We start from the raw sequence: 18,393 nt of genomic DNA on the forward strand, positions 1-18,393 counted from the left end.
GATGATATATGAGAGAATGGAGGGGAGAACAGAGGCAGATGGAAAGAATAGAAGACCACAGGGATGGAGGGAGGGAAGGGAGCATGTTGAGAATAAAGAGATATGAATGCTATTAGCTTGGATCTCCATGATCATCCCCAGGTGACTAGAACTTAGCCTTGATAAATGGACTTGCTGAGGTGATGGTGAGTGTGTATATGTGTGTGTTGGTATGCCCATTGGTATGCAAGGAGGAGTTGAGAATGAGCAGCTGCTGGAGCAAAAGGGAGAAAAAAAGTGGTAGAGAAGGAGATTAGCTATTCTAGTGGGACAGTGTTTTTAATTTCCCCTGGTTGAAATTGGTTAAGAACTCCATTACCCACAAGGCACCAGTCTGGCAGCTGTCAAAGGGAAACAGCTGGCCAGCAGCTAGTAGCTCCATGTCCTACCTTCACTATCATTTATCTACACCTGGACACACACATGCATGCTTTCTCCCCTATCCGTCTCAAATGCAGACACTTACTCTCTCACACACGTATCAGGGGACATAATAACACTTGACTAAAGACATTCTTAACAGGTAAGGTTTCATAGTGCAATGTTATTGAAATGTATAATAAGTGTAGCTGCTGCGTGAAACTAATTAAATCACAGTATTTCTGTAGGCTGCTGATAATAAAGAGCATATTGAAGGTATTTCATCTATGTTGAGTGTGACCATAGCTCACACACACACACACACACACACACACACACACACACACACACACACACACACACACACACACACACACACACACACACACACACACACACACACACACGACCCTAAACCTGTCTTCATTTAGAACATCCCATTGCTTGATCTTTAGTAGTTATTCAAAATTAATTATAGTATGTCTTTCTCCCTATGTATTAACAATTGTGAACACCATACTCAACAGAACATGCAGCTCTGACACAGGTCAACATAGCTGGAACATGCTATGTCTAGTGACCTCTGTGTAGAGAAAAAGGTCACACACACATACACAGCATCACCCTTATGACCGCTCTCATTGTGATGCCTTTAGGAAGTGTTAACACAGACACAACCACACACAGATTCTGCCTAAAGTTTATCTTGGAGTAATATAGCACACACACACCTGGGGGTGTAGGCTCTATAGCACTAACATCTGCCTGTCATTAGGGAAAGACAAATCGGCACATACTGGTGAGCCAGAAGCTCATACAGTGTAGGCTTAGGCAAGATCACTGTTACCTTGCCCCACAATGCACTCAAACTCAGGCGTACTGACAAACATGTACTTGATCATATAGACGCACACTCACACACACATTTCTACTACGCAGTGTCAGAGAATCACATATTAAGCTTCTTCTCTGAAATACACAAACATTAAACTAAGAGAAGGACCTTGCTGGTTGTGTTAGCATGCACAAACAAAAAACACTTTTGAGATTGTGTTTGCTGATAACATCTTGAAGCATGCAGCTCCAACATGCAAATATGCTAAAATCACACACATAAACATCTGTACCGACTATTACTACAATCACTTGATAAGTGCATGCAGATTTTAGATTTGTTTTAGGCTTGTAGGTCTTTAGTTGCTTGAACATTTTGACTAAATGCCTTTTAAGAAGCTGCCAGTCTAAAGACAAGAAATCCTAGCTCAGTCAGTGTAGTGCACTTAAGAATTTCATATCTTGCCTCAGAGTTTAGCCGCATTGTGTAGATATTCTGCACAAAATACTTTTATGTTGAACAGCAGTGTTTTTATTAAGCGTATATAACTTTTAAATGTTATTGGCAGCAAAGTGTGTGCTCCTGTCAACACCGCTTCTGCATGTGTATTGAGTCTGTGTGTGAATAAGTGTAAACATCCATGTAATGTCACTTCCCGTTAGACGCGGCATCCGTCTCTGTGGGCAACAACAGATGGACAGAATGGTAACAACCATCGTTCATCATCACCACGGTGACAGGTCCACAGATATATACACACAGTGGCTTTGCATTGCTGGGTTGGCTCTAACACAACCCTGATGGCCTTCTAGATTAATTGATCTGGTCGATGAACCACATGCATGCACGCTCACACACGCACACTTACCTGTATACGGACACTTTATTGAGCAGCACACTTTTAGAGCTCTTATTAATTAAATATTCAATGGAATAGAAAAGGTAACACTGATTTGCTGAGAGGCAGCATATCTACATGAACCATTGACGTTTAATAGGGTGGTCTCACATTATGTGAAAGCTGTACTGTTCTTGAAACAGATTTCAGGTCTGTATTAGAAGCAGTTTGCGGTTGTATTTTCTGATGTTTTTTGTGTTTAATCAAGCAGGATTTTTTATTGCAATATTGTTTGAAAAGCAATAGCTGTATTAACCAATTTTATGTTTTGTCTTCTCAGAAGAGTATTGAAAAGTAAGGGCATCAATGTTATAATTTGTTTAGTGTAAACTACTGTAATCCAGTGATGATACAAAATGAAGGCAAATGTAGTAAAGTACACATCTCCGCCTCCCCAGTGCAGGATTCTTCAAGTGGCTACCGATTATTTCCACAGGTGCAACTTGTGGTTAGTTTCTGCTCAAGGGCACCCTGGCAACAGATGTTATGGGATAATGAGGACATTTTACTCACCTTCCCTAAGCCAGCTTTTTCCATCACAAATGTCCACCTCCTATCCTCCATGGAAGTGGCAACATTATTTTAGAAAACTACACGGCTGTAAGAGATGCTGGTCATACCTGTTTATAGTAGGACATAAGAAATAGATCTCTCTTTCTCTCACAATTTTGAATCTTCTCAATGATCAGTTTTGCTCTGTGTCTCTTTTTTTTCATTTCTCTTTCAGTTGACTCCTTTCCTTCATCATGTTGGCATTTAAATTACCTTGTATTCAGCATGTTTTACACACCTCTGTCCTTTTCTTATAGCTTGTGTTTGTGTCAGTCAATGTGGGAGCACATGTTGGTATTTGTGCCTGTGGTGTGTGTTTTTGTAGGAGTGTGATGTGTATGTGTGTGTGTTTTCTACTGAACTGGATAAATTCTGCTGGGAGCTCATTGGGGGAGGAGAAATCCTTACCTCCGGTTACATCTGTCTTCCACACGCACACACACACACACACACGCTCACACTTTTGAGCATCACCGAATACAGAGTGATGGTGAGAGTGATGAAGGGATGGAAAGAGGAGAGAGAATGGTGTTGAGGAGCAACGATGAGAGAATTGCTCTCACCCAAGGTGCTCCAGGCAGAGAAAGAATGTAGAGGGACAGACTTATAAGGGGGAGGATGGGTGAGAGACTGGAGACTAAATGATTAGTATGAGCTTTCCCTCACTGGAGGAAAACACGGGGAGCGAGGGAGAGGTTGAGCCCTGAGGGATAGTTGGAAAGGGAGAGAAAACGAGAGAAGAGCGGATTTTGAGTTTCTGGAGAGCCTTTTGACAGAAAGAGCGAGAGGGAATCAGATGAAAACAACAGTGAGAGGATGGAAGATGGACAGGGCCAATGATTAAAGGATTGGAGAGCCTTGGGTGAACAGAGATTGAGTAAAAGATGGGTATAAAGGGAGAGTGTGAAAGAAAAAGAAGCAAAGGAATACACAGACGGAAGGAATAGAGAGTAGGACAAGGAGCGATGGTAGGTGCAGTGATAAAAAGATGTGCCTCGCTGAGGAGACATAGAACAACAGACAAAGTCAAAGTGGTAGTTGGCCGAGGGGCGAGGAGTACAATCACCGCCTTCAAACCCGTTGGCCCTTATACATTTAGTTCACCTTCCTTCCCTCATTCTTGCTGTGTTTACTTTCCTTGCCACATCTTCTCTTTTCTACTGCTCCGTTGCCTTTGTTTGGAACTTCTTGTTGTACCTTATCCTATCCACTCTACCCGTCTCGGGAAAGACATTACCCTGTCACAAGATTTCAAGATAACTTTTAAAACTCTGTCCATCTATGTCATCTTGACAACACATCTCTAAATATTAATAGATTTTTTTCTTCCCACTCTGAATCCATCCTTCTCTATTCCACATCCTCAAGCTACATTTGACTGTCACACTGTAATGATGTCTGTGTGTGATAGCAGAGCGATTTGTAGGTTGTCTGCTCCATATGTACAGATCTGGCCTAAGGACATTGGATCTTTGCGCTTTACATACGCTGAAAAGGGTGGAGGGAGGGAAGTGAAGAGAGCATTGCAATGAATCCTACTCCCTTTAGCTGCTGTAGCTTTTATCCTTCCCCCTTAGCCAGACATGGCCTAATCAGCAAGCTAATTAGCACTCTTTGTAACTGAATCGGCCTCATGTAACTGATTGCATTAACAACTGCCACACATCAAACAGTCATGTCTCACGCTTGTGCATCTTATTATACATTAAGGACATGCAAGGTTAAGGCCAGACTTTGAGATGGAATGAAACGAGAGAATGAGAAATATTTCCTGCCACAGCTGGTGGGCAAATCATTTTTTCCCCTCTGTTCAATTCATATTTTAAAGATTTAATTAATTACTGTAGGAGTTGTACCCAGCCATAGTGATTTTTTTCCCTTCTCTTTAACCGACCCAATAAGTTAACATGAGTAAAACGGTACTTTGTGTCCATATTTATGCCAATATGTATTTTTTCTATCTGCAAGAGATAGCTGTACTTTACATGTATGCGTGACATGGCTATTATGTGGCTTTTAAACCTAAAATGTATTTTATTTATTGTTATTGTTTACAGAAGAAGCAGAGGACTAAAGAGCTGTCACAACTATTCCACTCTTACAACCCCTATGACCACAAGGTAAGACATCTTTCAGTCTTTGTTCCTGGATCACTTCGCTGGTTTCTGTTTCTGTCTCTGTCTGCCTGTACCAGATTTTTTTAAATGTGCTGCTCTATGATTTCTCTTTGCATCTGCCTGTTTCTTAATGGGGAGAGCTTTGAGTATTGAGCCTCATTCTCCTCTCAAACAAAAGCCTACACTTGACATCAAAAGTAGTTGTAGGTCACAATCATCATATTGACTTTATAGCTGTGATGAGTTTGTTGCCTCCTCAAGATGGACACCTCTTGTCGGCAATCCATCTGATGAGGACAGTTCGAGTGTGTGTTCCTGATTACATTGTGACCTGGTTCGGTGTGTGTGTGCGAGAGAGATTGAATTCCGGAGTTAGAAATAAATCTCTTCAACTGTATGTACAGTGGGGCAAAAAAGTATTTAGTCAGCCACCAATTGTGCAAGTTCTCCCACTTAAAAAGATGAGAGACGCCTGTAATTTTCAAAGAATCCAGGAAATCACATTGTAGGATTTTTAATAAATTAATTGGTAAATTCCTCGGTAAAATAAGTATTTGGTCACCAACAAACAAGCAAGATTTCTGGCTCTCACAGACCTGTAACTTCTTCTTTAAGAGGCTCCTCTGTCCTCCACTCGTTACCTGTATTAATGGCACCTGTTTGCACTTGTTATCAGTATAAAAGACACCTGTCCACAACCTCAAACAGTCACACTCCAAACTCCACTATGGCCAAGACCAAAGAGCTGTCAAAGGACACCAGAAACAAAATTGTAGACCTGCACCAGGCTGGGAAGACTGAATCTGCAATAGGTCAGCAGCTTGGTGTGAAGAAATCAACTGTGGGAGCAATTATTAGAAAATGGAAGACATACAAGACCACTGATAATCTCCCTCGATCTGGGGCTCCATGCAAGATCTCACCCCGTGGGGCCAAAATGATCACAAGAACGGTGAACAAAAATCCCAGAACCACACGGGGGACCTAGTGAATGACCTGCAGAGAGCTGGGACCAAAGTAACAAAGGCTACCATCAGTAACACACTACGCCGCCAGGGACTCAAATCCTGCAGTGCCAGACGTGTCCCCTGCTTAAGCCAGTACGTGTCCAGGCCCGTCTGAAGTTTGCTAGAGAGCATTTGGATGATCCAGAAGGGAGAATGTCATATGGTCAGATGAAACCAAAATAGAACTTTTTGGTAAAAACTCAACTCGTCGTGTTTGGAGGAGAAAGAATGCCGAGTTGCATCCAAAGAACACCATACCTACTGTGAAGCATGGGGGTGGAAACATCATGCTTTGGGGCTGTTTTTCTGCAAGGGGACCAGGACGACTGATCCGTGTAAAGGAAAGAATGAATGGGGCCATGTATCGTGAGATTTTGAGTGAAAACCTCCTTCCATCAGCAAGGGCATTGAAGATGAAACGTGGCTGGGTCTTTCAGCATGACAATGATCCCAAACACACCGCCCGGGCAACGAAGGAGTGGCTTCGTAAGAAGCATTTCAAGGTCCTGGAGTGGCCTAGCCAGTCTCCAGATCTCAACCCCATAGAAAATCTGTGGAGGGAGTTGAAAGTCCGTGTTGCCCAGCGACAGCCCCAAAACATCACTGCTCTAGAGGAGATCTGCATGGAGGAATGGGCCAAAATACCAGCAACAGTGTGTGAAAAGCTTGTGAAGACTTACAGAAAACGTTTGACCTCTGTCATTGCCAACAAAGGGTATATAACAAAGTATTGAGATGAACTTTTGTTATTGACCAAATACTTATTTTCCACCATCATTTGCAAATATATTCTTTAAAAATCAGACAATGTGATTTTCAGGAATTTTTTTCTCATTTTGTCTCTCATAGTTTAGGTATACCTATGATGAAAATTACAGGCCTCTCTCATCTTTTTAAGTGGGAGAACTTGCACAATTGGTGGCTGACTAAATACTTTTTTGCCCCACTGTATGTGCATAAATGTGTGTGTGTATAGGCCCGTCCATTATGAGGTTAACATCTGACAGCAGACTGAACATGCCTCTCTTCAGCAGTCTTATGATGATGAGACCCTTGTTACAGCAATGTGTGTGTGTGTGTGTGTGTGTGTGTGTGTGTGTGTGTGTGTGTGTGTGTGTGTGTGTGTGTGTGTGTGTGTGTGTTGTGTGTGTGTGTGTGTGTGTGTGTGTGTGTGGTTATATAAAGATGTCCTTCTGAAAGTGACAAGCCCATGACAGCTGTCACCACATTTTTCTGCTGTCATGAAAAAGAAAAAATGTATTTTGACATATTACAATTTCATGGGTCCTTCTGTATGGCTACACCCAGCCAAATATATTTCCCACCTAGTTTTTTTTTTTTTTTTTTTTGTACTGTATCATGTAAATTAGATATAGATATTAGAGTAGTAGTGTGAATAGTAGTGATTACTTGCCTATAATAAAAAAGCAGAATAGTGTACAAGGAAGGTGGCTGCCTGCTACTGCAGTGTGAATGTTGTGAACATGTTGGTGATTGAAGCCTTCCATTAAGCAAAGTTTTAGCTTGGCCAAGTTTTTTCTTTTTTTTTGATTATACCTCTAGAGCAGTTTGTGCTTGTGGTGCTGTTGTTACATGTTACACACTAATTAAAAGGATATGAGAGTGATCACGTTTCCACTGTGGCAGGCAGGGGTCTTTGCCTTCCACACACTAAAACACACGCACAGTAGTAATAGTACGCATGGAACACACATGCACACAAACAGGGAACGTGAATTGAGCAAAGTAGGCAGTGAATATTTTAATAATGCATTAAAATGTTTGCATCTAAATCAGTTGGATAGTATTTGTGAACATGCCTTCTCCTCAAGTACGATTCCCGGGGGAATGGATAAATGAACTACGAGAAAGTGTACCGTACTAAGCCTGCTGCTAGAGATGAAACATGGCCGCATTCAGAGCCCCAGACCCTATGACATGCCCTCTTATCAAAAACAGTATTAGAAATCTAGTAAATTTATACATTGAATTGTACCTATATTTGTTTTACTTGTATTCAGCACGTTGCATTCAGTTTTTTCTGTGCTATAAAGCACATTAATACTAACAGACATATTGAAAATATAAATTAATTAGATAATAAAATTGCTACTTATAAAAATGATTATTCTGCTTTGATATGCCACATTTATCACTGCTACATGACATCATATGTGTTAAATTACAAGCAGAGTAAAATTTCAACTAATTTGATTATGACCTTGCGCTTTTAAACATATGTTGTGGATAAAATGTTTCAAAAGTAATACCAAAATATCAATGGTATATATATATATATGGTATGATATCTGATAGCCCTCATACATAAATGTTCATAACATGTCAAGCAGGTTTTTGTAAATTTTCCATGCAGCACAACTTAAAGCCATGTTCCTTCAGGTATTTTTCTTTTCCCATAGATTGTGTAGATGTGCAAATAAATCCCCTTGCGTTACAAACCCAGATAGCCGTGAGATATGATTTAATGATAATAAATCTAGTCAAGCATGCTTCCACCCAGATAAACCACATTTCATCCTGTTCTTGCCCATGTCCATACGTCGTGGAAATGTTGAGAATCAGCCTGTATTAAGCCCATATAGCCGATAGATAGAAATAAATGATAATGGTTTACGGTTTATATAAGGATATTATGTGTTACTAACACACGTGTGTGTGTGTGTGTGTGTGTGTGTGTGTGTGTGTGTGTGTGTGTGTGTGTGTGTGTGTGTGTGTGTGTGTGTGTGTGTGTGTGTGTGTGTGTGTGTGTGTGTGTGTGTAGGAGATAGAGAGAGGGAGAGAGACACTGCATAGACTTAGAGGAAAAGGGAGACGTTTTTACAGCCAGTATTGTTAATATGCAGTCTTCTATAGGTTTGAAAAGGTCATTAATAAAGACTGAGGGCGGTGTTCGGTTAGTGAGGCTTTATTGTCCCTAAGCTCCAGGCTACCAACCAAATGAAACAATGTTTTTAATTGAACTAATTGTTTAGTTGTTTTTTTTTGTCCCATGCTTGTTTCTTAATCTCCCGTGGCTAGCTCTGAATCACAAATGTGAAAAATGGCTAGCTAAAATGCAAATGACAATGGGCTTTCAATTAGAATAATTATTGTGTTTCCTTTCTTTCTTTTTTTCATATTGTCAATCTTTCTTTCTATTTTCATTCTTTCTTCCTCTGTCTTTCTTTCTTTCTTTCTTTCACTTTACCTCTGTATAATAAACAGAGTTGTAACTATAAATATTTCTGAGGTAGATGTTTTCTCGTGTGTTCATTTATATATAGACAATTATACCCATCTGGTGTGTGTATGTTTAAGGGACAGAAGTGCATGTGTGCTTGTGTTTGTGATGATTAATGTGAAATATCATATAGCCAGATGGTGCTGAACAAGGCCCATCCATCAGCAATGGAAAGACCAGTGGGCAGAAAGCTGGCAGAGCACTTTGTCTAGGGCCAATGCCCCTCACTGGACACACACCTACACACACACACACACACACACACACACACACACACACACATACAGACACAAACACACTCTCAGACACTACACACACAGACAGACTCTCTAAGGCCTTGACTCTGTAACCCACTGAGCCATGTTCGAGCCATGTGTTTTGTTTTGGAATACAGGTTCGCTCTTGTTTTTTTGCTGCCTGAGTCCCACATGAGTGGTGGTGCCTCACCCTTAAAACAAGTCTGGTATACTTTTGACATGTACAGGTCTGCAACCCATTTTAGTCCCAAGACAAAGTTTGAGGCTCAGATTGTTACATTTTCTACCATTCTACTGCATAATTTGTGTTCATATGAGTTTCTCAGTAAGAAAGCATCAGCAACCAGTAACTAGATGTCTCAAAATTGTACTTGAACCATTTACATCAACTCTTTGAACAGACTACCAGTTCAGCCTTTGTTCACATGCACTCTGACATATTTATTTCTGTGATGATCAAGTAAAGCCAATATTTTCATGTTTGGATCACAGCTAAGTTTAAGGCTGTTACTGGATGGCTGTTACCAATTGTATTGGGAGATTTTTAGCTGGCAATTTAATTGTCTAAGGCCTTGTTTTCTCTCACCTATAGGCCTCTGTGTTCTTTACTCTCATGTGCAAATGTGGGCATGTGTGTAGTTAGAAAAAGTGTATGAACCCACTACACACACAGAGACTTCTTTCCCTTTGCTGCATCCCGTGTCATCTGGTCTAAAGTTTTGCTCCCTCAGGGCTTTGCCCTTCCCAGGTGGAGGTTGTGAAACTCCCATCAGGCTTTAGTCATTCACAGCAAACTTAAAGTATGTGTGAGTGTCCGTGCATTCAGCTGTTTCTGGCAGCGCTAATAAAGCCCCTCTCCCCTCTGTCCTCTCGCCCCACACTGTCATAGTCTCCTGAGAACACACACACAGACACATACATACATTCTCCATGCTGTGTTCATAGGCCTGAATGACAGGGGTGACAGTTTTCCTTGCGGCAAGAGAGGAGGGACAAGCTGTCAACATGGCCCGTTGCACCTGCCCAACCATACAAGTCATACAGGGAGTGAGAGATAGAAAAAAGTAAGGTGGTAATATAATAGGAGTTAGCTACTGTAAATCAAAGGCTGATAATGAAAGTTTAACAAGAGGAAAGAAGGCATTTGCAAAAAAAAAACCCACTTAATTACACTAAATAAACGTCCCCACTTGTTATTCTGGAATCCCAGCTTGCCTCATAAAAGTTGACATAATTATTTATCTTTGAAGAAAAAAAATACCCATTAATTAGTCTTACAATTCTCTCTCTCCCCAACAGATCACTTTTTTTCATATTATCTGCACGTTGCTTAACTGAACAATTAGTATTCAGCTTTTTTTCCCTTTTGGCAATTTTAATTACTTTTATTTTGCAGAATGAGTTTTTTTTAAGAGGCTGTTTTTTTGCATTGTTGTGAAAAACCTAACCTCCATCTTTGTCGAACTTGACATTTGTTTTCCACAGTTTTTTTTTCTCTTCTTCTGTTAATTAACTGACTATTTAGGGCAAGAAAAGCAGGGCGTGGAAGGAGGAGAAAATAGGAGATATAAATATTGGTTATGGTGATTTACTTTCTTGTCATGCTTTCTTACTTGTCTCTCCATCCATCTGTTTCTTTCCGTCTATTCTGTGAAAGCCATTCTTTTGCTCAGCCTGTCTGTGGTTCAGCATTGCTCTTAGAATGTCTGGAAATGTGTTAAATTATGTAAATTCAAGGCTTTAAAGGTGCTGTTAGCTGAGCTCTTTTGTTGCTAACATACAAAGATAGTTGATTATCTTGCCATTCTATTTATTTTTATATGCTGATAACTGCAACTATTTTTCCTTTTCTTTGGTAATTATGATAGACTCAGCAGGACCTGGAATTATTATAATTATGGTTGCTTTGGATGTTCATTTAGTGTTCTTGGAAAATAATATTTCTGTACAAGATGTGTTCTCGAAAAGCATTTCTCTCCCTGTCACTTTATCACTGAATGATAAGATATGATTAAGATATAAGACTCTGATATGATTAACTGTGGATGATGGATATGGAATATCTGGTAAATGTAAGGAGTTGCTGAGTAGCTGCTGACAGAGAGAATGAGCACACAAACACCCTTACTCCCCAAGCATATGTTAGTATATGTGCCTGGGTTACAGTAAGCACATTTGTACTACCATTTTTACTCAATAATACAAAATCTGACAAAAAACTTTGCATAAACTTTAGAGGAAGACTAAATCATACTGTATATAACAGACTTTATGTAGAGAGAAATAATAATCATGGAAAATGATGGTTTTATATCATATTCATTGTGCCAGATCTATTATATCATCTTACCACTCAAGCATTCTACACCATATAGTTAGAAAAACAATAAAAGAGAGCATAAAAATGAGCAATTTGCATGAGCTGATATCAAAGAAAAATAAATAAGCTTATTTTTGGAACAACCCTTGGATATCTATTTAAACTGGTACATTAAGCTGGTTTACATGGAGAGATAAAGGGATATGAACTTATAATAATTTAATGAACTCCTTGGACTAATTTTGCAAAACATATTTTGGACTGAATAATGCAGATTTTTTCAAGTATATGCAACTCAGACTTTTAATCGAACACTGGAAATCTGCATAGTCCCCTTCAGTACAACAATAATGTATTATTTTTAAAATGGAAAAGACAATAGCAATTGAAAAGAAACAAATAACTGAGGATTAAATCATATGAGGAGAGGCACGTAATGAGTTCAGAACAACGCGGACTTTGTATTTAAACCTAGTTCCATGTTGTTTTTTGTTTGTGTGTGTTTTTAGAATGTATGATAGATGGACAATAATGCTACCTGGGATATGAAAGTTTAATTTGTTGAAGCATAAAAGATGGATGTACTCAATTGATGTGAACTATATTTAAAAATTCAATGACAAAGTTCATACACAAACAGGAAATTCCTTTGTGGCTGTATGTACCGGTAGGCTAAAGTGTGATTTCTGCTTGTCGCATGACATCACACCATCAGAAACAGCCCTTAGCAGGGGTTCTGTGCGGTAGAATGTCTCCTCTCCGTGCAAATACAACGCTGGGATGGGCAGAGAAAATGAAGAACTTTGAAAAGGCTCCGAGAATGTTGGTTTGCCTTGAAGATGTACCCGCATGGAGTGTAAAAGATAAAAACATTTCCTTGTCACGATTCCAGGTCAGCTCAAGTCCGTGCGACTGTCCTTGCGGATAATATAACTGAGGCTTAAGATATGTGCATGGCAATATTGCACCTCCGTTTGATCAAAGGCAACAAAAATTGAGCAAGTGTGTGTGTGTGTTTGTGTGTGAACGCTGATTATCCACCCACATTGCAATGCTGCTTGCCAAAGACGCGGTTTTCTTCAGCTACCGTACAGTAGAGCACTATAGCCATATATACATGCTCTCAATCTGTCAAGGTTACAAAACAGGAACTTGCACAACTCATACACATGTATGGTCCCACAAAAGTACCAACACACATGTGAGCCTCCATAATTACTTAGTCCATTTGGTGCCAAACAAACATTTCCCTTTGAAATATCCCCTGGTTCTTTAGGTTTTTTTCTAATCTATGCAACAACTCATTATAGCTACATTGTATTTGTTCCAGAGACATTCAGAACACACAAACAGCATACAACTCTGCCAAGCAGTGCTGTCTGTAACATCCTTTTATCGAGCCTGTGCATTGTTTTAGGTTTTTGTGCTTTTATTTTCAATTCAGATATGTTAAAGGTTGTCACCATTGGTAAGCTTTTAATCATGGCCATTCTTAAAATTGCTCATCTGCTTAACTCTTCCCAGATTCTGTCCGCACACCGTCAGCACAGTTACAGATATCAGCAATATGTGTCAAGGGCTTTTATAATATGCAGCTGCAACCCAGATAACTTGACTCCTACTGCTTCTTTTTAGTGCATGTTTAGCAACATCATAATGCTTTAAAAAAAATTGTAGCATTGGGAATTGATATGCTTCACCACCTTGGTATATGACAAAACATTGCAAAACATTCTCAGCTGTCTAATGAGTGAGTGGCTGAAGTGTGGATCATGATAAGATTTGGTTTAAAATGCTGTCGGTTCATTTCATACAGTTGCATCCCTCTTTATATCAATAGAAAGTGTGGAGCTAACCGTTTCTGAAAAGTTGCCAAGTTTTAAAAGAGCTACTATTTTGGATACAATAATGACACAAGACATGCTGGACCTTTTCTGGTCAGAGGCAGACACTCAAGTCCAAAATCCAAGGCCCTTTTTTGTATTTATATTATTAAATTGTGTGTTTTGTAGAAGCTTTACTATGAAATGAATATAACCATTTAACCTAGTCACAGTAATGGAAGTTGCTGCTGAAAACCTTAGAGCGCAATTTTTCTATCTGCCTTTCATAGTCCCAAGGTTTTATAGCCAAAAATGAAAAAGAAAAGGATATTGTTGTATACATTTTTTGATAGTCTAAGAGCAGTTTTCTTAGTTCACTTAGTATACCTCCCTGGACCGGGGTAAAAAAAATGATTTTTAAGAAATCTCAATGGCTCAGGTGGCTTGCTTTGTTGAAATATTTTTTTCTCCTTTGATAATAAAATCTCAGGAAAATATATGCTCTTTCACTCCCTCTTTCTCACTCACACTGTGTGTTTCTTAAAGTGACACAGTGTGTGCTGTAATGGCTTGTTGATTGCCTCCATTTGTTGGGCCAAAGGCATCAGCCTGTGTGTTATTCACACACATCAATACAAGCAGGTTCTCACACGCACGCACACGCACACACACACACACACACACGGCAGCGGGCCAGAGGAAACCAGCATGCTTTGTGACTGACATCTGAATGGTGGGGCAGTGGGAGGGATAGAGAAAGGGACAGAGAAATGAATGAGGGAGAGGTGTTAGGGCCTGTGTTGCTAAATGGTTTCCTAGACAGGAGTGCGAATTTGTCCTGATTCAGTCAATAGGCCTCCAATTCAGCCAGGCTCATTTGAAAAGTGAGTTTTTGTGTGCGTATTACTTCTATTTTCTGCAGCTGCTTGGCTGGCTAAGTGGATTCTCTCCCTTCTTTAAAATAAATCAACCATACAGTATATAGGGTACGATAAAATATATCATCTTATGCTAATAGGAGGACTAGGAACAACTGGTAATTACTGAGGTGTGAAAATAGCTGCAATTACGGCAAAAAAGCTCTATTGATATATCCAACATCAGGCTGTTCAACTATATTACAATGTATGGTACCAGAAGAGATTTAGCTGTTTTCTATTGTTTTGGCATTTTAGTATGCAGAGTTTTCAGGAATGGGCAACTAGCCTACCACATAGACGTGATCAGATGTGTTTTATTGTGGTTAGGCTATGGTGTTTACTGTGGACTGTATGGTGCAACGGATTTCCCTGTGTTGGATAGTAAAGTTGATCTCAATCCTACCAAAACGATGGTAAGCTACTCGCATAGAATAGAAGGTCTGTCCTCTCTCCCTATATGTGCTTCATCCAGAGCAAAGTATTCTGCCTTGTGCCGAAATTTTTACTTCTGCGTTATTCCGTATCATACAACCAGACGCAACCAAAACATCTCAGCTGGAGAAACGCTTTGCCCTGAAAAGGCTACCAAGCACTCCCAGCAGGCAGTTTTCAGAAGAGAGCCTGACGTATCGGCTTGGATAAACACTTTGGTGGAATGATCCCTAAGAGTACAATTCCTGCTAGTCCCAGTTTGGCCGGGCTTTTAAAAAAAGGGGCCATCCTTAATGAAGGCCATTCTGTACCGTATGGAGTTCACCATCACAGCTCAGCATCATCACAGCAAATTCTACAGGAAGTGCTCTCTGTGTGTCTTTTTGTTTGTGCCTGTGTCTGTGCAAGTACAGTTAGCCTATGTTTGCCATTATTGTGTGAGTTGTTTCAATGTTTTGCCTACCGTTGAACCTCACTGTGTGTGAGCATGCAAATGTTGGAATATATGTGTTTTTACATATGCATTTATGCAGGCTTATCAACCCTAGTTATTGTTTGTCTGTGCCTGATTGCTTAACATAGCCTGTCATTAGAAATATTAGAAGCCTGATTCAACGAAACCCACTACAATCTATATGGAAATTCAGATGCATAATTTCAGGCTACAGGCTAAAACCATGCTTGGATTTTTCTCTCTTTCTTTCCTTTCTTTCTTACTCCCATGCTGTTAAGGGATCTCAACTTCATCTGTTTCATTCCATGTTCAGTCCAAACACACTAGGAAAAGAGGGACCCAGGCACAGAAAGAGTTATTTAGTGTGTAAATGTTATGTGCGATTTAATACTGGCAATTGGATTCACCCCCCCCAACCTTTAAATCTGAGTTTATCGCAGTATCTCACATTCACAGTCCCACAGTTTGTCAAGAGAGATGACTAACTCAGCCAATCTGTGTAAGATTGATCACTTTGACTTGATACATGCTATCTACACCAGTTACTTTGTCAGTTACTTTAGCTTCTCATTTAACAAGCTGTGGAGAGCTTATCTTACATTGTAAATGACATGTTAACACCGTTCGAAACCTTGTGTTTACTTATTGATTTTACTTGGAAGTTGGGGAGCTTTTATCTTGAGCAATGTGATTTTACATGTTATCCACTTGTCTAAAGAAACTCTTAGTTGTTGTTTTTTTTGTCAAGTAAACCTTAAAAGGCCACCATGGTACAAAATGTATGTTTGTTTATTTTTTCCATATTGCTTTAGTCAAAACATTTGAAGCATGTTCTAAACTACTTATTTCCATTGTGTTTTCCTGTCCACTTGTTACCTACTGACTTATTTTTCAAAAGAAAATTAACAATTCCATTTTGCTGTTAAATCTGTCTTTGCAATCAGTCCCAGTTTCCATTTAAAACTTTTTTTTTTTTTTTTTTTTTTTTTTTTTCACCATTCCTGAAAAGTGTATTTTTTACAAAGACAAGGTTGCTTCAATCGCACTGAAATTGCATGAGTTGTTAAACCCAACACTGATGTTCTTCCTAAAATAAAGAGGTTTAGTGTCAGAGTTTGGTAGACCCAGCCATCTCTTCATCCCTGTGGGAAACCACCAGAGGCAAATAAAATCAGTCTGACTTTTCACTCCACATCTGCCTTCTATCTGTGAAGTCAGCAATCACCAAATAATCTGGTCATTTTTATGATATAATATGCCACTTTTCCATTAACACCAACAAGCTGAATCTGAATCAGAATTGCAAGAAATCTAAATGATGTCCTAATTAACATATCTATAATTGTTCTGTTTGCTTTCTGTAAACTGATTTATTTAGCGCAGCAAGCAAAAAAAAAAACGTACCTGTAGTGCTATTATTTATCTATCTAGATTAGTTTTTGGTGTGAGTTACCTAGTTTTGGAAATATCGGATGCGAAGATGTCTGCCTTCTCTCGAATACAATAGGACTGTATGGCTCTTGGCTTGTGGTGCTCTAAGTGCCAAAAAGATCATGTGAAAAACTCGGCAATAATATTTCTTTACAGATATTATGATCCGGTTACTCAAATGTATTTTCAACTCACACCAAAACAATCTTGATTGATAAATAGCCTCTTGGGTAGGAGGAACAATAGTATTTTATTATATTTTGGGGTGAACTGTTCTTTTATGTGTACTGAAAAAATACTCACATACTGAGTTTTACGGTAAAGTTCTATATGATCAAGTTATTTGATTTCCTACCTTAAGGTTCCTCCTTATGATTTATTTTGTGCACGTACACATAGTTCAAGACTTGGAGAAAAGTTACTTTACACTCAGGATACAAACACATTTTAAAAGACAGGCAATAACACACACACACACACACACACACACACAACACACACACACACACACACACACACACACACACACACACACACACTGCACACATGTCCCTGTAAATGAGGTGTGTGTATAGGATCAAAACTACTGTAAAGGCTTTATTCTCATTAAAGCTGAGTTACAAAAACTGGGGCACAGCAGGGGAGGAAAGTGATGTATTAACGGACTGCAGGCATTGTGTTTGTGTGTGTGTGTGTGTGTGTGTGTGTGTGTGTGTGTGTGTGTGTGTGTGTGTGTGTGTGTGTGTGTGTGTGTGTGTGTGTGTGTGTGTGTGTGTGTGTGTGTGTGTGAAAGGAAGAAAAAATGTAGAGTTTAAATGAAGGCAGTAAAAATAGTGGCAGCAAGTGTATTTATTGTGCTTTCTAGCAGTGTTATGTTCCAGTATGTGTTTGTGTGACAAGGATTATTCCCAAGTTGTCTTTCATGAAATCTTTTAGAAACTTATAAAGTACTTATTTTTATTCATTAATAGTAGTATTTTCATTGCTTTCAGCCCTGTACCTGATGTTTGATGTGACAGGATTGATTTGTACTCTAGAGGCTAATTTCTAGTTCAACATATTGCAACTGTTCTGCAGGTGTGTATGCAGGGCAGTGGCTGCTGCTGGTGCTTTCATAACATGATACAAACTGAATTGGTCTGTTTCAAATCTTCTACTACTACTGTATCTATAATTCCAGAGGATTTGCCATAAGGATGTTATCATTCTGAAACAGATTAAATGAGCTCCAAACTACCAAAGAAAAAAAGCATCACTGCCAGAATTGTTTCAGTGGTCTCTGAATATACACCACCAATAACACCACTGCAGAACTATAAATCTGCTGTTGACATCTAATCAATAAACTAGCTTCATGTGTACACAACAACATTTAGGTGAAAACGTATAACCGCAGTCAACCATGCTAAAGCTTAAAATGACAAAACGGCATATCTGTTGGAAATCAATCCAACATTTATTGTTTAGTGGAGAGAAAGTGAGGAAGTCATCACTGTAAGGGTATGATTGTTTTTTTATAAATATATTAACTACATATAATGAATAACTTCAGCAATTACTGCCCCAAATTAATTGTGATTTTATTTTCCTACATAAGACATTTTCCGTGATTAAAATTTATAAGAGGTGGTTGGTTGATGTTTTTCTAGACATTCATTTAATAATATGAGAGAGAAATGTACGTTACTGTCATTGTATAAGACGGCA

The 18,393-nt window shown here is 39.2% G+C and overlaps 1 protein-coding gene across 1 annotated transcript in view; it reads left to right on the plus strand.

Moving 5' to 3' along the window:
* cdkal1 (CDK5 regulatory subunit associated protein 1-like 1) overlaps positions 1-18,393 on the plus strand; it is a 219,117-nt gene that overhangs the window by 156,833 nt on the left and 43,891 nt on the right. Inside the window, exon 12 of the mRNA XM_054621799.1 lies at positions 4,742-4,804. Within this exon, the coding sequence (XP_054477774.1) occupies positions 4,742-4,804 (63 nt within the window). The remainder of the gene's footprint in view (positions 1-4,741; positions 4,805-18,393) is intronic.

Source organism: Anoplopoma fimbria, chromosome 20 (assembly GCF_027596085.1).
Source record: "Anoplopoma fimbria isolate UVic2021 breed Golden Eagle Sablefish chromosome 20, Afim_UVic_2022, whole genome shotgun sequence".
Lineage (NCBI taxonomy): Eukaryota > Metazoa > Chordata > Actinopteri > Perciformes > Anoplopomatidae > Anoplopoma > Anoplopoma fimbria.